The sequence below is a fragment of the Bos grunniens genome, chromosome 8, assembly GCF_055505025.1.
Source record: "Bos grunniens cultivar Pamir isolate PY7600 chromosome 8, Bosgru_T2T1.0, whole genome shotgun sequence".
NCBI lineage: Eukaryota > Metazoa > Chordata > Mammalia > Artiodactyla > Bovidae > Bos > Bos grunniens.
The window spans coordinates 28,888,678-28,910,807 of NC_141172.1; the positions used below are offsets into that span (position 1 = coordinate 28,888,678).

At 39.5% G+C, this 22,130-nt stretch overlaps 1 protein-coding gene across 3 annotated transcripts in view; it reads left to right on the top strand.

Moving 5' to 3' along the window:
- Positions 1-1,543: 1,543 nt before the first annotated feature.
- Positions 1,544-22,130, top strand: part of LOC147366884 (uncharacterized) — a 636,757-nt gene continuing 616,170 nt past the window's right edge. Inside the window, exon 1 of one of the 3 annotated variants that reach the window (XM_086415110.1) lies at positions 1,544-1,904. In XM_086415110.1, coding sequence (XP_086271236.1) covers positions 1,887-1,904 — 18 coding nt within the window. In that variant the 5' untranslated portion in view covers positions 1,544-1,886. The remainder of the gene's footprint in view (positions 1,905-22,130) is intronic. The other 2 variants (XR_015169571.1, XR_015169570.1) reach the window with 2 other exon arrangements.

The window sequence follows — 22,130 nt, forward strand, 5'->3', positions numbered from 1 at the left end:
TAGACTCTGGCTTAATTTGAAAAAGTGTCTTAAAAAACTCTTCATACTACAGCTAAAGTTACCCAAGTATGATTCAATTTATATATATATATATATATATATATATATATATATATTTGTGTGTGTGTGTGTGTGTGCACCTATCTATATGGGCTTCCCTGATAGCTCAGCTAGTAGGGTCAGGAAGATCCCCTCGAGAAGGGATAGGCTACCCACTCCAGTATTCCTGGGCTTCCGTGGTAGCTTAGGTGGTAAAGAATCCACCTACAATGAGGGAGACCGGGGTTCAATTCCTGGGTTGGGAAGATCCCCTGGAGAAGGGAATGGCCACCCACTCCAGTGATCTGGTCTGGAGAATTCCATGGAGAGAGGAGTTTGGCAGGCTTGGCAGTCCATGGGTCGCAAAGAATCAGACATGACTGAGTGACTTTCACTTCATTTCACACACACACACACACACACACACACATATATGCATATACACACATGGGCTACATCACTGTAATGCTCTCCATTATTTATATGCCAATGATAACATCCAACATTGTTTAATTTTAACAGAAACAGGAAACATGACTTTGGTTCTGATAATGTTTTTATGGGAGGCGGAGGAAGAAATACAATGAGTAGACAAATTTTTTGGTACCAAGTGAGATGCTAGCCATGATTTTTTCCTCTGATGAGAATGGTGCTTTATACCTTTACATACCAAGTAACTGGAAAAATATTCCTACAATACTGTATCTAGATTTGTTATAAGAGAACTGGAAATAATGAGGATCAGTGAGAGACCGTGGGCATTATTGGGAATGCATATTATAGTGGATAAGGGCAAACTAGAGGCAAGTGGCTTGGGTGAGAATCTGGGTTTTAGCTCTTCTGGCTGTTGGACCTCATAAGTGCTTTAAGCCTCAGTTTTCTCATCTGCAAAATGGGGATGATAATAGGAGTCCTAGTTCCTAGGTTTGCAGCAAATATTTTAAAAAGGGGTACAAGTAAAGCTCTTAGATCAGTGCCACATATGCAAAGATCTTCTGAAGCCAAAGTACACAAACCCAAGAGCATTGAATCAAAAGGTGTGTGAATCTCAGATGGGAATAATGGGAACAGAAGAAGCTATATAATAAGATGTTATGATCAGAAATAAAATGAGACATGTTTTGACACTTAATGACATTCTAAAAAATTGGGTGGCAGCGAGATGAACACATGTGTCTGCAGAAAATGTGGTGAGGAGGTGGGGGGAGGGTTGGGCAAGGCAGATCAATCTCACAGCTTTCAATTAGCAGCCCGTGGGCGGGGGAGAAGACTGAAGTTCACAGGGAAGGAACTGGCTGATATTATTATTATTTTTTGATGCAGCATTCCAGAAAACATAATCAATGGCATCCGTCCAGTTCCCATTTAGTAACCAAAGAAGTAGCTGCAGCTGTTTTTTGTGCCTGGTGGTGCCAGTTTGATAGTGTATAATCATATTTGCATAAAGATAAAAAGGAAGGTGTTATAGAACACAGTTAAGCCTATGGTTTCACCATGAATTAAAGGTAATTTCAGACTAATTAGGTATAATTTGTTAAGGAATTCTTCCCAGCAATGATGACTCTGATTTTGTAATTACAGGACAATGCTTACTGTGGCTTTCAAGGCAGGGGAAAGCACACCCGAGGGGGTCGTGTCCCACACTAGGAGGATCTAATGGTGCCACAAAAGACAGGTGTTTTGTCAGATTTCAGCCACACACTTTCACACCTGCAACGCATTAACCACAGCAGCAACATTAATGAAGGCCAGGTGCCTGTTTTCTAGCTCAAATGAGAAACTGGCAGGAAGTTTGCTGTTTGCTACCTGAGGGCTACCTCGGTCTCTGAAAGCCGGCCTTCTGGGTGATGGAGACGCTGAGCAGGGTGAGTAGGCTTTGGGGTGGCTTGGCCCTAGTCCCTTTTCTCCTGAGTGGGAGGATGGATGTATTGCAATGTTGACCTTCGTGGGGTGGTAGTTCCCTGTTTTCTCACCCACTGCGTCACTCACCAGATTAAGCCATAAGATGGTGGGCAAGACTCTTATAGCATGAAGGGTCCTCTGGCTTTCTGAGCTGCTACCCTTTTCCTGTGGAATTCAGCCTCTAAGAGCCCTGAAAAGAACTGAGCTGCACAATCTACAGAATGGATTTCTGGAAAGTGCAGTGTTATCAGCTGCTACCAGGGAAAGTTTGATTATAGTTACTTGAGTCTTTTCAGACTTGAAGTTTTGCCATTCTATCCGGAAATGAGTAATGGAGGCCTTGAGCGAGCGTTTTCATTTTAATAAAACACAAGGTTTTCATTGTGTGTGGCTATGTCGTTGTAATGCTCTCTGCTATGAAATATAAAATCTTTGTGTCCCTCCCTTGAACAAATCCCTTAGCAGCAGAGAATTCTCCTGCTCTTTTTCTCTACTTTCCTTTATTTCGTGACTTTTAGCTGCCGTTGTTTGCTCCTTGTATTGTCCAGCAGTTAAGTGAAAAGTTAATATTGTCTCAAAAAAACCACACAGAAACCACACACTTGAATTGAAAGTGGAGAAAAGAATGGGCAAGGTCTGGGTTCTCAGCAGCAGGAATATAATTATCAGACTCATTACAAGTGACTTCTGTCCGGTGAGAGTCCTCTAACAAAACAGCCTCTTTATCTTGGGAGATGGAAGGGTGGACAAATATCAAAATGTTTAATGCTGTATTTAAACCAGCACTAATTAAGCTGGAAAAGAATGGAATTGTAGACTTTTAAAGCAGCAGATGTAAATCTTGGACTGGGAAGGAGCTCTCAACGCTGGAGTTTTTTAACTCTTAAATCCCTGAAGTAAATGCATTGTCATCTGGGCCAAACCTGCAGAACCTATCTATTGAAGTGACCTGCTAGGAACCCAGATCCAAATCATTCTTTCCCACTAATTTTGCAGTGTTTTTCAAGGTGCAGTCTGAGTGAACTTGAGAGAAATTTTTAAGAGGCACTCCAGAGGTACCAGTATGGCTGGATGGGGAGGTGTTTTGAGAAACTCAGGACTCGGATTTTCCCTCTCTCCCACATTCTCCTAACCCACAAGGAAAGCAGTTTTATTTTCTAATTTATGAATTGGAAAATTTTATTTCTTAGAGCAGTTTCAGATCAAAGAGAAGTTTTAGAGAAGTTTTAAATCAAAGAGAAGGTATAGAGATTTCCCATGTACCCCCTGCCCCCCAACATATATAGACTCCCCCATTATCAACATCACCCCCTGCCCCGTGCGGTCCATTTATTACAGCTGGTGAACCTATACTGACACACCATAATCATCTAAACTCCACAGTTTACATTAAGGTTCACTCTGGGTGTTGTGCATTCTATGGGTTTGAACAGATACATAAAAACATGAATCCACCATTATAGTATCATACAGAGAAGTTTCTCCACCTTAAAAATCCACTGTGCTCTGCCTATTCAACCCCTGCCGCCCAATCCCAGGAAACCATTGATTATTTTACTGTCTCTGTAGTTCTGCTTTTTCTGTAATGTCATATATTAGTTGGAATTATACCATATATCATCTTTCAGATTGGCTACTTTCACTTTTAATATGAATTTAAGTTTCCTCTGCATCTGTTAATGAGCTGCTAGCTTTTTTTTTTTTTTCTCTTTTTAGCACTAAATACTTTTCCATTGTGTTGTCTGGATGTACCACAGTTTACCCAGTCTATGAAGGACAGCGTGGTTGCCTCCAAATTTGGGCACTTATGAATAAACCCAGTATAAACATCCATGTCTAAGGTTTCCTGTGGACATAAGTTTCAACTCCTTTGGGTAAACACAAGGAGCACAATTACTAGACCATAGAGTAAGAGTATTCTTAGTTTTGTAATAAACTTCCCAGCTGTCTTCCAAAGATTTTCCTCTCCTCTGTGTCTTCCTTTTCTTTATTTTACCACTTTAAGCTTTTGCTGATGGTGCCCTGCAATTTTTAGCAGTATTTGAAAAGTGAATATCATCAAAAAGCCCCCTACCAAATTCATAAACAGATTGGTGATTAAGATAGATGGGAGTGGGTGGTGGGTGATGAAATGAAGGTGGTTTAAGAAAAAGATATATTTTTTTTGTATCTTCACCAGCATTGAGAGTTCTGTATTTTCACTAGCATTTGATATTGTCATTTTATTTCCTTACTGAGTTAGCTCTGACTTTGGGTGCAGTGTTTTATAGGAGTGGTGAACCAGAACATCCTTGCCGTGTTCCTTTTGATTTCTTTTATTGATTTGTCATTCATTAAAGACTTCATATGAAGAATGGTGGTAGCTGCTACAAACTTGCTTGAAAATCTTCTCTTATGGCAGAAACCCACTGTTATCTGAACTCAAGCATTCAAGCAAATCCAAATGCTTTTGGAGGACTATGTTGGCCATACATGCAGATTGTTCTGAAGGCCGCTTCTGGGCAGAGGTGTTGAGGTTTCTCATAAAGTAACAAATGATGTTTTTGGTGCTTTTTGCAAGCCTATTCTAAAGCAAATGAGTGTCTTTTCCATGAACACTTATGGTAGTTTAGACTAGAGGTACTCAGCCTAGAGCTCAATTTCAAACTAACCTCTTCTCCAAACTTAACAGAAGTCTCAAATTGATGTTTAAGAGATTGTCTCACACCTTGCTAATTGATGTGTGGTGTATGGATCTGTAAGAATAATCTAATGTGGGAGCTTGTTAGAAACGATGAATCTCAGACCCTAACGCTGATGTGCTGAGTCAACTCATTTGTGTATTAAATTTTGCCCAGCACTGGTCTATGAAATTCTGTGACCATGTGTTCCTCTAGATCAGACATTTTTAATTTGAGACTCTCTTGATCCACAAATCTGTCTCAAGCTTATAAACTCCCTGCTATTGAAGGCAAAATTGAATCTGTGTGAGGGCATATGTGTTTGTGTTTACAACCATAATCCATTTTTTGGTGGGCAGGTTTCATACACTTTCAACTTTTAAAAATATTACAAACTATTTGCAAAGAAAGAATTACTACAAGTACTTGGCAAGTACTACTCCTATGCTAGGTCAGAACTCTAGACTTAGAAATGCTGCCATAAAATTATAATTGAACTGAATTTTTGCAGCTGCTGCTGAATATAGGTAAAGTGAAATCATTTTGTGTATCGTCAGCAATTGCTTGTTCAAATTTGTCCAAGTGTGGTCCAATATCACTTCTTAGAGTTTTAGGGCACTAAAATGAGTTCCTGATTAAATATACGTTTGTTTTTTTTTAATCAGTAAATGAATGCTGTACAAATCAGTATCCCACTGCTGTTCTTCCGTTTTATTTACTACTGATGCTGCAAGTTGGGATGACATAAGTAGGGTACTCACTGAACAAAACTCTCCAAAGGCATAAATGTGGGGGCAGATCTGTGATGTAGTTAATGACTATCACACAGAGGTGGGAACAGTTGAACTGTGCTGGGAGGATAAGAAGAATCCCTTTTCAGGCATGAAAAACTAGAAGGGTGTTATGAATTCAGAGACCTAAGAACTAAACGACAAACCTATTGTGGGTTCTCTGTGTCTTTTTGGCTATTCTCTATTCTGCATCAAGTACAGAGCCAGGTGACAGGAGCTTGGCTTGCCAAATGGACAAGCCAATTTAACAAATTCTGAATGCCAACTATGTGGTAACGTGGAATTGTAGTTAAGAAAAGAGAAGTCATAAGTCAGTCTGTCTGGGTTCCCGTTTCCCCTCCACCACACAAAGCTATGGGACCTCTGGCAAATTTCTTCTTCTTCTTTTTTTTTCTGGCAAGTTTCTTTATCTCCTCATGCCTCAGTGTTTCTCAAATATAAACTAGGGATAATAATGATGCCTAACTCATAGGGCTCTGATAAGGGTTACTTCGGTTAATGTATGTAAGCCCTTAAAACAGTGACTAGCACTTACTAAGCACTCAATAGTGATTCTATGTACCATACACTTTTTCAGGCTCTGAGAAAATGGTGAAGAAAAACACCATTCCAACCCTAATGAGTCTTACCAGCAAAATTAGGCATTAAATACTTAGTTTTACAGTTAGTTACTTTGTCTTGGCATATGAACTATGAATGGAGAAGTACCAGGTGGCTTTAGGAGGACCTGTTAGCTACTCTAATGAGTTTAGGTTCAGGATGTAGTTGAAATGGAGAGACATGCAGATCCAGTGGGCAGTTGTGCCTGAATCCAGCATCCAGATCCAGCCCAGCCAGTGTTGGGTGAAGGGAATGAGATGAAACTGACAAGATAGACAGGGCCTGCATCACAGAGCCTTGTGAAAGATTTTAGCCTTGAAGGACTGTGAAATGTCCAAAAGTTAAAACCTAAAGTCAAGGGTGTGAGATGATTGTGTTTTCATTTTGGATGAACCATTCCAACAGGCATGTGGGAAATGGGTCAAAAGTGAAATGAGTGAATATTAGATACTCTCCATATCTTATATACTAATACTTTCCTCTATAGGCCTGTTCCTATTTATTTCAGAAGGAAATTCACTTGTGCTTATTAAGACAAAGGTTCTATACTTCTCTGTTGATACTTTAAAAGTATTTTGAAATCCTTTGAGGTGTCTGGAGTGGGGCTAGATAGACTCTTACTTTTGCTTTCCTAAGAAAGAATGCAAAATATGATATAAGCTGATGGTTAAGATATACAAACTTTGTCACCACCCTCCCCGCCCCCTCCCCCCCCCCCCCCCCCGCCACTTAAACTGTGTAGGTGGTGATGGAGAACAACTAACATCAGAAAACTTTGCTCTTGTTTTCCCTTGGAAACGCAAGAAGTAAAGAGTCCATGGATCCAGAACCCCTAGTTTCTTGTTCTTTGTAGGGATTTCCCACATTCAGTCTTAATTCAAGCCTTCATCTTCTTTATCTCATTCTGGAGGGGATGGCATGATGACAATTGTTATTTCATCCCCAAAGAAAGACTACAGTTAGAATTAAAAGAGGGGCTCAAACTTATCAAGTAGGTTGTAATATTTGGAGTAATAAAGTGATAATCACAAGTGATTGTCACAGGGGCTACCATTCATTGACCACCTACAAGGTGCTTCCCAGGTGGCGCAGTTGTGAAGAATCTGCCTGCCAGTGCAGGCGAGGCAAGAGATGTAGGCTCAATCCCTCAGTCAGGAAGATCCTTTGGAGGAGAAAATGGTTCCTACTCCAGGATTTTTGTCTGGAGAATTCCATGGATGGAGGGGCCTGGCATGCTGCAGTCCATGGTGGTTGCAGAGTTGGACAAAATTGAGTAACAGAGCATGCACACATCCTAGGTGCTACATCCATCTTCTGAGCATTATTATTCCCCATTCCCTAAGAAATAAAGGCAATATATTGTTAATGTCGGCTCTGATCCTAAAGCAGCACCGACGCCTTGATTTCACATGATTCTCCCAGCTCGGTTCCACCCTACCCCCAAGAATCCCATGCCTCTCTGTTTCCACCTAGAACTGCCTGTCCTTAAATATTGTTTGCCTTCACTTTTTCTCCTCCAAACCATTTTCTTCTGCCCTTTACTCTGTACCCTTGGGCCGTTTTCCTTAAGGTGATGGCCAAGGAATCAGAGAAAGGAATGCAATACTGAATATGAGTGTTCTCTTTCCTTTTGCCTATGGATCACCTGGGGATACAGTGAGGGAACCCCAGGGTGTGCCTCTCAGAGACAGGCAACCCAGCACAGGAGGGACACAAGGTTTTTCAGACCCCATAAAATGAAACCCTGTGTGTGGCATCAACTGATCAATATGTGGAATTTCCCATTGCTCGGCCATCTTTTTTTTCCTTAAGCAAATAAGATGTGGGCCTTAGGCTCTTGGCCCTCTCCCAGCCCGAGTTTGTACCCCTGAAGTCCTGAGCTGAATTGTGCCATCTCTCAGTGACGCTTAATTGTTTTTAATTATCCCTCCACTGAAGCTGAACCATCCTTCACCCAGTCACAGCACAGAACATGGCTCATAAGTTTTATGAGCCACCTTGTGTATCCTGCCCATGTGTGCAGCCACCTTTCCTGACAGTGAGCCATCCATCAGGCAGGTCCCCTGTCCTGACAGGGTCTGGATGCTCAGAGCTGGGACGGGCTGTGATCTGTGTTAGTATGTTGACCACCATTATACTGAGAAGCTGGGGACTGGGCTGGAGACTCAAATTTCATATCTATAGATAGTTGTATGATTTGTGAATTTGAGCTTTGAAATGTCCTTTTTCCCCCACCCATGGTCATCAGATTTGACAAACTATAGGGGTTTGGGATTTCCTAAGTCCAGTTGTTTCTCTACTAACCTATGAGTTCTCCTTCTGAGATTTTAGTGAGATCCCGGGCGCAGGTCCAAGTCCTCACCTGAACACCATACTTAGGGAATAAATGAAAAGCCCAGGGTTTAGGGGCAGCTTGCTTAGAGAGGGTCATTACTAACAAGTGGATTTGCACTTAGATGTGAACTCTAAAATGCGACACAAACGAACCTATCTACAAAATAAAAACAGACTCACAGACACAAAGAACAGACTTGTGGTTGCCGAGTCACGGGCGTGGAGGGGTGGATTAGGAGTTTGGGGTTAGCAGATATAAACTATTACATATAGAATGGATAAACTGCAAAGTCCCACTGTATAGCACAGGGAATTATATTCAGTATCCTGTAATAAACCACAATGGAAAAGGAAAAAAAAAACAAACAAAAACCCAACTGGGTTTGGCAAAAACCTGTAAGATCCAAAATGTACTTCCTGTTGACCCTACTGGTGGCTCAGATGGTAAAGAATTTGCCTGCAATGCAGGAGACCCAAGTTTGATCTGTGGGTTGGAAAGATCCCCTGGAGAAGGCAATGCCTACCCACTCCAGTATTCTTGCTGGAGAATCCCATGCACAGAGGAGTCTGGTGGGCTATAGTCCATGGAGTCACAAATAATCTAATATGACTGAACAGCTATCACTTTGACCCTTCTCAGAATCTGAAATCTCTCTATTCCTTTCTTTCTCAGTCTATAAATCTTGGTAGAGGGTTACTAATCAGAGGAGCTAAGTGGCTTAATTCTGAGAATTTTGGCTTTTCTTCTTTTTTCCTCTAGACTGACCATGAAGGCATCCAGGATTATGGAGCTGTTATTTGAGGATGCTAGGTAAAGACCTGGCTGATGGACAACCCTCACCTCAAGTTGACTAGATAAACTGGTTAACTTAAGTAGCCTGAGATAAAAATAGTGATTCCCAAAGAGAGGTGTAAAGCAAGATGGCTATTGGAGGTCACTAAATGAATGCATTTTTATTCTAATCTAGTATTTATTTTAATATTCCCTTCTATTCTTTGCAAGTGATACTAGTTTCCAGTTAGTAGGGATGAAAAGTTCCTATTAAAAATTCATGAATTTAAGTTAAAAATCAAGTCAGTAAAATAAAACAAATAATAAAAATATGATATCCATGACAACCGATCAAAAATCCTGAAGAATGGTACATGAATTACTGAATTTCTGGACACATGGAGATGTGAGGGGGCTAATAAGAGCTATGAGAAGGTGCCCTAGGGAGCTGTAGGTACAGGGCACCCAGTGATGTGGGATGGGAATGAAGGACAGCACAAGTGACTGAGACCAGTAAGCCTGCTCACTCTTGGAATAGGACTAATGTAAGAAGGGAGGGTGGAGAAGGCAATGGCAACCCACTCCAGTACTCTTGCCTGGAAAAATCCCATGGATGGAGGAGCCTGGTAGGCTGCAGTCCATGGGGTCGCTAAGAGTCAGACATGACTTAGCAACTTCACTTTCACTTTTCACTTTCATGCATTGGAGAAGGAAATGGCAACCCACTCCAGTGTTTTTGCCTGGAGAATCCCAGGGACGGAGGAACATCGATGGGGTCACACAGAGTCAGACACAACTGAAGCTACTTAGCAGCAGCAGCAGAAGGGGAGGGGAGCCTGGCAGGCCTGGTGTAATGAGAGAAACCCCCAGTATCCTGAGATCCAGCTCCCCTGGAACTGGATCTCCAGCCCTGGGATTTCTCCAACTGCCTGCTTCCCCACCCTTGCCTCCACTTTAACTGCCTCTTGTTCATGTCCACCAGAGGAAGAGATTTCTCAAGGCTTTGAGAGTTTCAGATAAAATGATTTGGATGCCCAAATTGGTCCACAGCAACTGTCCTATTCCCTGGAAATAAGGCCTATTCTCACTTGCTTCCTTTGTCCTTTCAAATGTCACTGGAAGAGGAAGGGGACTTGGCAGAAGGATGTATTTGGTTTTGGCAGCAGCATCCAAAAACCATGGTTCGCCTGACTGTACAAACCGTGGGAGTGTCCTCTCACTCTGAACCCACATGCATCTCTGGGAACCAGGGCTTGAGGGTATGGGTATGGGCATGGATATGTGTGTTTGTGTAAAGGGTGAAAAAGAATCTTTGCTGGAATAAAGAAAGGAATGCAACGGGGGATCAGCTCAATAGCCAACCTGAGGGAGCGGGGGAAGGGAGAACTCCAGGACTCCCTTCCAAATCAGTAAATGCAAATTGCAGCAGGAGCCTGACCTTTTACTGTAACTGATGTCAGCTGCACGTTGTAACCTCATGCCATTAATTATAACTCAGCATACTTCGGGTGGGCTCCCCTATTGGCCTTGGTTCCCTCTCCCTCCCTCCCCACCTCCTCCCTCCTCATCCCCACCCCCACTGAAAGGCTCAGGTTGCAGGCTGCACTCAGAGATGAAATGTTTTGATAAATAATGAGTTTTATACAGCCAGAGTCCATTCTGTACATTTGAATTTTTCTTTTCACGAAAGAGATTTTCTTGTATTGGAGCCTGAGATAACATGAGAGGGCCTATTCCCTGCCCTCCCATCCCCCCAATTTAGGAACAACTTAGATGTACAGACTCCACAGCAAAAAAAGGAAAACATTCATCAAGTGAGGCTGGAATGGAATAAAGCATCACTCATCTTCCTTTTGGGAAAAGTTTGCAAGTATTCTGTTGCATGATTGGGAGCCTGGAAAGGAGTAACTTAAAAGTAGATCTAAAAATTACAATCTGGAGTCTGTGCACAGGTCAGGAAAGAAATTTGTATCACATGTCTAAGAAGAATTTTTAAATTCTGGACCCATCTTTCTGTTTCCTTTTTTGGTGAGTTTATTAGAAAATCAGTGTTCACTTTGTATGAGAATCTTCCTTTTTCTAGATCAAGCATGAAAAACTACAGACATTTCATACAGACAGTGATGGCTGCATGGGCTGTGACATGTGAGACCCACAGGTCCCTTTGCTTAGGGAAGCCTTCCACTTGGTTTAATGCTCTGCTCTTACCATACTGAAACTCTTGATAATTTTAAACAAATGGCTCCATGTGTCAGCTTGAATATTATATTATTATAATATATATACATGAATATTATATTATTCAGCCACTCCTGAAGAGGAGCATTGGAAAGCAAAGCATATAAATGGTAGGTGGAGCTAATGCAAAACTTTGAAAATAGGTTGATGTCTCTTAGGCCAAGATTTTTTCAGGAAATAGTTGTATTTTGAATAAAATATGTATTGAGGCTTATCTTCCCCTGAAAAGTCTAAAGTTGCACAATTAACTGAGCCATTTTTCACATTCTGAATAATTAGCCAGAGGGCACCAGATTTTCTCTACTTTGCTTTGCTTAATTGGTCTAAAGTTTTTTAAATATTTTCCTATTTTAGTTCATCAGTTCATTTATTACATAAACATTTAATATGATGAGGATGGTATTTTAAAATTGCCATAGAAATGGCAAAGAATGAAACACAGCCATACCCATAAAAATGTTTCTCTCTAGAGATATCAAAACATTAAAAAAAATCCCCAACAACAACAAAACATATAACAATAACTTGAGAGAATAAATGCATTAATTGAGCTATAACAGTGTTCTGGGAGAGCAGGATAAATCTGATTGGGAGGGTGAGGAGAGGCAGGGCGAATAAATTGTCCTATCTAATTTCAACTTATAGAGAATGGGCCAAAGAATATTCTGAGGGCATAGAATGACTTCAAGTGGGGATATGGCAGAATTGTGGGTAAATTCAAACACCATTGGCTAGAGCCAAGGGCCTACTGTTTGAGATACAGGAGGAAGATACCACTGGAAATTAGGCTAGGGCCAGCCAGCTGTTGTGTGGACCATTTGTTTAGTGACAAGTGCTCGTGGAACCAGGGCAATGGGAGGGATGCTCATAGTGGTCAGCTACCTTTATACAGAGAAAAAAAATGTATCATAGAAACTATAACTCTAGACTTATCAGGTTATTGACATAATGAGCCAAGAGATGCCATGCAGGGATATTGGAAGCCCCAAAACAGAATTACAGTGCCTTCTATAATTGTGGAGGTCAGTTCTCAGCGTGACCTTACTGGGAGGTGAAGAAGGAATATAAAAAACAAAAAACTGCTTATAGTTATAAAAATAGCAATGTACAAACTGTATATACATTACATTTATGTATCTTGCACATAAAATAGAAGAATGGAAAGATGGATGGATTGAAGCTGGTATGAAGCAGACCAAAATTTAATCATGGCATTATCTTTGCAAGCTGAGGTTATAGGTATTTATAAATTTTGCTTTAAAAAAATTGGACATTATTTGACCATTTGTTTCAGGAAAATAATTCAATAATTCACTGGGTACATTTTGATGGTAGGATTTCAAGTAGTAAAAATCTCATTTTAAATTTTGGATATAGAATTTACTATTGCTCCAGAATTACTTGGAAAAGAATGTAAAGAGTTCTGTTTTTCTTATGAAACATAGTCAGGGAGATGAATTACTTTTCCATGCCATGAACTCGGCTGAAAAGAGAGATGCAGTATCAGCGGTGACATGACTGCTCATTTGGGGATGGTCCACTCAACCGACATGAACAATTTCCTGTGTTGTGTCTTGGGCCAAAAAGCTATTGAAAGAATATGATCTCAAGAAAGTAATATCTTCTGTGAAATATCAACTATTGACAATATATTCAGCAGGCTTATATATTGATTTGATTTTAGTCCAGGGTCACATACTGAACTCCTGATGCTTTTAATTGCATTACCTTAGTTTCTAGTTCCTAACCTATGGTTTTTAGTTGATTGGTTATTTTGATAAACATCTATGTATTGGACCAAATCATATGGTATTACGGGTAGTTCAACTTTTAAAAACTTCTTAGTAAATTCTTTTGATGGGTAATCATGAATTGCTTACATTCGGCCTTATTGGCTTTACAATTTCCTCAGTACATTCACATATTCTGAAATATTTAAGAGCAAGTTGGGGACATTTTTCCCTCTTAACCTCTAAGTACTATAGTTTTTATTTCTTGGAACAAGGACATTCTCTTATAAAACCACAGTACCATTATAAAACCAGAAAATTCAGCACTGATACAATGTGATTATTTAATTCACAGTCCAAATTCATTCTGTTGTCACTTGTCTCAATATCTTTTTCAACAAACTTTTCCTGACATAGGATCCAGTCCAGAGTCATGCTCTATTTATATTTCTGTAGTCTAATTTGGAGTGGTTATTTAGCCTTTCTTTGTCTTCCTTGACCTTGTCATATTTTAAGAGTTCAGGCCAGTTGTTTTGAAGAATAACCCAATTTGGGTGTGTCTGATATTCCCTTATGATTAGATTCAGTTTATGCTTTTTGTAAGAGATACTGCAGAAGTGATATTTTGTCCTACTCAGTACATCCTATCAGTTGCCAGGTGATGTCAGTTTGTCCTCTTGTCAATGATGTTACTTTTAATCCTTGATTAAGGTGGAATCAAGTTTCTCTACAGCTATCATTTTGCCTTTATAATTAGGAATTTGTGGAGCGAAGCTTCAAGACCATGTAAATATCTTGGTCCTCATCAAACTTCACTCATGCATTGATGATTTTCTAACCCTATTATTTTGCATTCCTTTATTTGTTGACATTGAAAACATAAGAAAGTTTCCCTTCTCCATGTGTTTATTCATTAATTTACTAGTATTAGCTTCATATTCACTAAGTTTTGATCTTTACAATGGCTGTTTTATGGGGTTCAACTTGATACTTATTGCTATGCTTTTAGAATTGGAGGCATGTCATGCATGTATCTTTATATCCAGTTATATTTGCAATATCCAAAACTATTTGCCTATTTGATGAATATACATATATTTTTATTGATAGTTTAAAATTATTGCACTCTCTCTCACCTGGTGACTGTTAGTCAACAATTTCACTTATCAGTATAGAAATCTCTACATATTCTCTTTACCTGAAATAAAGTATTTTACTCAGCCTATTTGAAACAGCTGCAAGACCTCAGTTTAGTCTTTGTTTTAGGCAGTGTGAGTTGTAGATATATAGATATGATCAATGTCTTTACTGTCCATTTGAATATTTTGTTTATTTATGCTCTAAATAAATGCTCTACTTTTAAAACTTAGTTGTTTTGATAACCAAGATTTTAGGGAAGTTAGAAATAATTTGAGCTCATCTAGAAATAAATGCAGAAAACAAACTTCTTCAGTCAGTTTATCTGCATATTTATGTTCAGTTCAGTTCAGTCGCTCAGTTGTGTCCAATTCTTTGTGACCCCATGAATCGCAGCACGCCAGGCTTCCCTGTCCATCACCAACTCCTGGAGTTTACCCAAACTCATGTCCATTGTGTCGGTGATGCCATCCAGCCATCTCATCCTCTGAAGTCCCCTTCTCCTCCTGCCCCCAATTCCTCCCAGCATCAGGGTTTTTCCAATGAGTCAAATCTTCACATGAGGTGGCCAAAGTACTGGAGTTTCAGCTTCAGCATCAGTCCTTCCAATGAACACCCAGGACTGGTCTCCTTTAGGATAGACTGGTTGGATCTCCTTGCAGTCCAAGGGACTCTCAAGAGTCTTCTCCAGCACCACAGTTCAAAGGCATCAATTCTTCGGCACTCAGCTTTCTTCACAGTCCAATTCTCACATCCATACAGAACCACTGGAAAAACCATAGCCTTGAGAGTCCCTTGGACTGCAAGGAGATCTAATCTGTCCATTCTAAAGGAGATCAGCCCTGGGTGTTCTTTGGAAGGAATGATGCTAAAGCTGAAACTCCAGTACTTTGGCCACCTGATGCGAAGAGTTGACTCATTGGAAAAGACTCTGATGCTGGGAGGGATTGGGGGCAGGAGGAGAAGGGGATGACAGAGGATGAGATGGCTGGATGGCATCACCAACTTGATGGACGTGAGTTTGAGTGAACTCTGGGAGATGGTGATGGACAGGGAGACCTGGCATGCTGCGATTCATGGGGTCGCGAAGAGTCAGACACGACTGAGAGACTGAACTGAACTGAACTGACTAGATGGACCTTTGTTGGCAAAGTAATATCTCTGCTTTTGAATCTAGGTTGGTTATAACTTTCCTTCCAAGGAGTAAGCATCTTTTAATTTCATGGCTGCAACCACAATCTACAGTGATTTTTGGAGCCCCCCAAAATAAAGTCTCTCACTTTTTGCACTGTTTCCCCATCTATTTTCCATGAAGTGATGGGACCAGATGCCATGATCTTAGTTTTCTGAATGTTGAGGTTTAAGCCAACTTTTTCACTCTCCTCTTTCACTTTTGTCAAGAGGCTTTTCAGTTCCTCTTCACTTTCTGCCATAAGGGTGGTGTCATCTGCATATCGGAGGTTATTGATATTTCTCCAGGCAATCTTGATTCCAGCTTGAGCTTCTTCCAGCCCAGCATTTCTCATGATGCACTCTGCATATAAGTTCAATAAGCAGGGTGACAATATACAGCCTTGATGTACTCCTTTTCTTATTTGGAACCAGTCTGTTGTTCCATGTCCAGTTCTAACTGTTGCTTTCTGACCTGCATATACGTTTCTCAAGAGGCAGGTCAGGTGGTCTGGTATTCCCATCTCTTTCAGAATTTTCCACAGTTTATTGTGATCCACACATTTATATTAGATCATAGCAGTGTTCAAAATACTACTATACATAATTATTTAGAAGCATTGTCATCAAATCGAATGAATTGGCTTTAAAGCTTTTGTTCTCATGTCTGCAAGCTAAGTTATTTAAAAACTTAGAAGTACATAAGACTGTTTTGAAGATGCTACATGTGGTCTTTTAAAAACTTTTTTTCAGAGTTGCATCTCCCGGATAGTGGGGTTTATGTATTTAAAGGAAGAAAACAAAGTCAAGACAGTTTCACACGTATTAGCTAACAGGCAGGCTAGTTTCATGACACATCTGTGAAAGGTGGGGTGTGAATCATTATCCATCACTTGTCACTTTCCTGTGAAGAATGTGCTGTACGAAATGGTCTAGCCAGAAAATACCGACATACAAGGGCACTTGTGGTGGATCCCTTGAATGGAAGAATGAAGCAAAAAGGGAGGAGGTTCAGAATCGGGAGAGGCAAGAGGCAAGATGAGAAGGAGCAACGCATCTTGATGAATGAATTAGAAGCTGGTTCTAATTCTGCTTGTGGGAACCTTAACCTAGAATGAAATGCTGGTGCAAGTACTTTACCATCTTCAGGGGTGTGTTCGTGCCATTTAAAAAAACTGACCCAAACTGGACTCTCAAGGACCTCTGAGTCTCAGTTTCCAAACTGTAAAAGAAAGAAAATTCCTATTTACAAAGTTGTTGTCTAGACTCTGGACCTGGTGCCTATTAGGCACTCAAAAGCATTTCTTTCAGCCCTACCCTTGTTGCTGTCAGTAACAACCTACATGGTTTTCTAACTTGCTGTGCTTCCTGACACGGCTTATGCCGTAGTTCTACTAACAGATGTTTGAGTCTGTCTGCTGGTCCCGTTGTTGCTTGTCCTGGCTGAAGGTGGTTTGCACAGGAAGCAGTGGCTTGTGTCCAGGAGAGAAATTGTGAAGGGACAGCAGTGGCATTAGGCAGGAACCTGGATGAGCAGCTTGAGTGGTAGCAGTTTGGCCACAACCCCACAAATGAGGAAGATCCCATTGTTGGAAGATCCTTGGAAGATGAAAAAAAATTCTTTGTAAACTTGTTTTCAACAGTAGAATGGGAAGAGAAGAAGGTTGAAAGGTAGAGCATAGTATGATGGAGGAAAAGTCTTAGAATTGCTGGGGGCAGTTACTAGAAGCAATGAACTAGATGATAGAATCAGTGGAGAGAAAGAAGAATGGAACCTCTCTGAGAAAGAAGGCATTGATGCAGAAATTAATATATCCAAGTTCAACTGCTCAATTCCTTGCTGAACTTTAGTTAACAGCAGATCTTCTGGGTTGAGATATTTTGTTCAAATAGCCACATTTTCTAAAAATCCAATTTTGATATAAGGTGAAAGGCTTCAGTCCTAACATGACAAACAGAGCCAGATCTCATCTATCAGACTTTGGATATTAAGCTTGTCTGTGGCAGGGAAATTTATTTCACACACATACTAATTTGCATCTGAGTTTTGCCTGATTTTCTCTGACATAAAAATTTTTAAAAATTTGCCTATGGTGGAAAAAAATTGTTCAAATTGCAAGATTATTGGAGCCATTCTTAAAGTGAGATTTATAGGGAAAAACATGTTGGGAGCAGAAGGACTAGATTTTGGTCCTTGGGCAGTTACCAATTAGTTGTGAAACTGCAAATGTCCTCTCCTTTTGTTGAATAAATGTGATGAACACAGTATTGAAGTGCCGTTCAGATTTGAGGGTGGAAGATGCTAGGCTTCTGCCCCGACCTCAGTGAGGAGCCATAGATTACTGTGATAATTATACTAACATTGGGAGTAAGCTGGCTAGAGAGCTCTGCTCTCTTTGATGTCACCTGATCAACTTGGACATTCTATTATTTGGAATGTTTGGAATAAAAATATTATTTTCTTAAGTAGTCTTATTTTCCTTGTCAGGTGAATTTATAGCAGTCAGAGGCATTATCAAACATCTGAAAAATACATTGTGTAGATTTGAGAGCTCATACACGCAATTGCACCCTCATCTGTTCACTTAAACACTTTCTCCATATTCTGCCTGTGTGCCACAGGGAAATTGGAAAATGTCATTAGAATGACTCAGAAACAGGGGCCTTGGCTTGTCAACTAATTTATAGCTTCTCTAAAGTTTTTAAAGTATATGCTTTCTTTTGATATTTCCAATAAACATTATGAAATGTATAAATTAGAATCCCAGATATTAAAGACTTCATTATATCTTCCTTTCCAATTGCTTTTTGAACAAGTGGTAAAAAAAAAAAAAACCATCACTGGAAAGCTATGAATCTTCAAAAATCTGTTTAGAGATTATCATTTTGCAATACACACTGAACATCATTTCATTTTATCTTTTCACTTGCTACATTATACTACTTCTTAAAACTATCTCCTTTGGGTTTAAACCTATTTAACCTTTTGGTTTGGAAATGATAACTGAATGAAGCAACCACATTCCTCTTTTTCTTTGAACATGATTTTTATTCTTGTGATATCAATCTTTCTTCCTTCTGTGCAATAACTTAAGTTGTGTAATGTGGAAAGAACTAGCTAGGAGATTCAAAGACTTCTGGTTTTATTTGCACTATGCTCTCTATTGTTAAGCAAATCATTTAAGCTCTGTCAACTCTTATCTCCAACGTGGTGTGATGGAATAAGATAAAATGTATGGTTCCTTCTCCTCTGATATCCTTTGATTTTACTAGTCTTTGGCTATGGACAAATTGAACTGAGTTTCATACTCAATAAGACAGTTTAATCAGTATGAAAGGCAGTCTGGATAATTAATCTCCACAATGCCTTTATTCTCAACAGTATGGTGAAAATTCTCTTTCTCTTTGGTTTAGCTGCATAATTTCTTGAATTCTACTGAATTCTATCCAGAACAACTTTACAGTAGAATTTCAAATTTCAATTTCCACATAATCTCATTGTCATTCTACTTCATTCACTTCTAATCCTGATCTCAGATCCTTTTTTTTTTTTTTTGCTTCATCTAACAGTCTTCTGGGTCTCCGAACTCCTATGGAATTGGCCACAGCCTTAACAATGAACATGCCCATTCCATTGAGAGTATTGCTTTGGTTCTGGTTCCTGTTTTTATTGCATGCTAAATGTGTGCACTGAGTTCATTCATGGGACTCATGTGGAAGCTTCTATGACTACTTTTAAACCAGCTGTTTCTTTTCCTTCATCTCTTTAAACCATGGGGGAATTGCTTGGAATATCAAATTTATTTCCCGGCAATTCCTGGCATGGGGCGACATTGAAATAGAGCGTGCACTCAACTTTCCTAGATGAGGGGAATAAGAACGAATAACAAAACTTTGATACCACTGTGAGTGGTAAAATACACATAACATAAAACTTACAATTTGAACCATTTTTAGGTATATAATTCTGTGGCATTAGGTATATTCACATTGTGCAACCATCACTTTAATTTCCTGGACTTTTCCATCTTCCCAAACTAAATTTTATACCCATTAAACAATAACCTCCCATTCCTCTGTCCCCTCAACCCCTGGAAACCACCCTTCTGTTTGTGGTCTCCATGAATTTGACTACTCTAGGTACCTCTTATATAAGTGAAATCATACTTTGTCCTTTTGTGAGTGGCTTTATTTCACTTAGTAGGTCTTCAAGCTTCAGCCACATTTTAGCATGTCAGAATTTCATTTTTTTAAAGTCTGTTGTATGGTTGTTCCACATTTTATCTATCCATTTATTTGTTTGTGGATTGGATTGTTTCTTCTTTAATTATTATACCTTAATTATTCATTGGGTTGTTATGAATAACGATGTGCTGAACACTGGTGTGCAAATACTGTTCAAGTCCCTGCTTTCAGGTCTTTTTGGGTATATACCCAGCATAGAATTGTTGGCTCATACGGTAATTCTATGATTGAAATTTTTAAGGAACTTGCATACTGTTTTCTACAAAGGCCATACCATTTTACATTCCCACCAGCAACACATGAGTTTATGACTATTGTTCTTTCTTCCATTCCCCTTCCCTTCTTCATCTCTCCCTTTTCTTCCCACTTTCTTCTATCTCAACTGAAGCTTGCAAGTTACTCACCACTGAATTTAGGAAGTTGAATTGCTTTATTAGTACAACTCAGTGATAAGTTATTTCTGAAGATGGTCAGGAAGGTAAGGTGAACCCCAGATTTTGAGAAAACAGTGGAATCAGTCCATACCTATTATGATTTTATGTGCCCAGGAACTTAGCTAAGTCTCAGACTGTATCAATAGTGTCAACACAAAAACTAAAAATAGACCTACCATATGACCCTGCAATCACAGTCCTGGGCATATATTCGAAGAAAAACATCCATCTGAACGGATATATGCACCCCAATGCTCACTGCAGCATTGTTTACAATAGCCAAGACATGGAAACCATCTAAATGTCTACCGGCAGAGGAATGGATAAAGAAAATGTGGTACACATATACAATGGAATGTTACTTAGCCATTGAAAAAAATGAAATAATGCCATTTGTAGCAAAACGGATGGATATAGAGAGTGTCATACTGAGTAAAGTCAGACAGAGAAGGAGAAATATTGTATGACATTCCTTTTGAGGAATCTAAAAAGAAATTATATAAATGAACTTACTTTCAAAGCAGAAACAGACTCACAGACTTTGAGAATGAGCTTCTGGTTGTGGGGCTGAAGGATGGGGGAAAGGACGGGGGTGAAGTTAGAGCGTTTGGGAAGCACATGTACACATTGCTATACTTAAAATGGATAACCATCAAGGACCAACTCTGTAGTACGTGGAACTCTGCTTAATGTTATGTGGCAGCCTGGATGGGACGGGAGTTTGGGGTAGAATGGATACATGCGTATGTATGGCTGAGTCCCTTTGCTGTTCACTTGAAACTATCACAACACTGTTAATCAGCTGTACCTAAATACAAAAAAAAAAGTTTTCAAAAACAATGTCAATACACAAAGAGGGAGACCAGTTTGTAAGAAGCTATATTAAGGCTATAAAATAGTTTCTTTTACAACCTGAATGTTTAAGGGATAGTTATGTCCCAGATCCTTTTCAAATCTGCTAGCAATGAATTTTGTTCTGTATATAATATTTCTTCTCAACAATTGATAACCCAGGAAAGCAAACTCTCTGAAAGTGAGGATTCAAGGGAGGAGTTTACAATCACCAACTTTAACAACAAAAAAAAATTCATCAAAATCTTAAATGATCTCAGGATGTTGGACTTAGAGGAGACTTCAGAGACATCTAATTCAACCCATTCATTTAAAAGTGTGAAAGTGTTAGTCGCTCAGTCATGTCCAACTCTTTGAGAGCCCATGGACTGTAGCCTGCCAGGCTCCTCTGTCCATGGAATTTTCTGGGCAAGAATACTGGAGTGGATTGCCATTTCTTTCTCCAGGGGAATCTTCCCAACCCAGGGCTTGAATCTCCTGCATTGCAGGCAGATTCTTTACCATCTGAGCCACCAGGGAAGCCCTATTCATTTAAAACACAGAGGAACTGAGACCCAGAACGGGTCTGGTGATAAGAGCTCAAATTTAAGACTTTATACTCTGTCTATTGTTTTTTTTTTTTCTACCAAAATATCTAAGTTGAATTCTTAAGAATTCTGATATAACCTATCCTTAATACCAATGAACACCTAAAACGTACAGTTTAATTGAAACTCCAGTGTCCCCCCTTTATAAAGGCATACATGGAGAAATCAAAGTATAAACTTACAGCTAGTACAAACACATACAAAAATATATTTAATTTTCTCAAATTATATTGTTGTTGATAATGCCAATTGGTACCGATATTTTTGTAATCTTTATCAAATATATTGATACCATGTTGATGAAGCTATATCATGGGACCCTTCTTCTGGAACAATCTAAGTACAAATACAGTGATGATTCTGGACTTTGCTTTGCATGGGAATTTCAGTGAGTGCTAGCCTACAGAAACAAACTGTGTCATAAGATCAGACTTCTAAAAAAACAAGTTGCAAGTTGCAGTGGTATGAAGATAAGGAATAGTTTTAGACTGAGCAATGGAGATAGTTAAGTTGATGAGGGTTATCGGGTTAAATTGCTGCTTTAAATGTGGTTGATTCCAAGGGCTAAGCAAGCCAGCAATAATGAGCTTTTGCCTATGGATAGTGTCTTTAATTCTTGCCTGTTTGTGGGAAGCATGA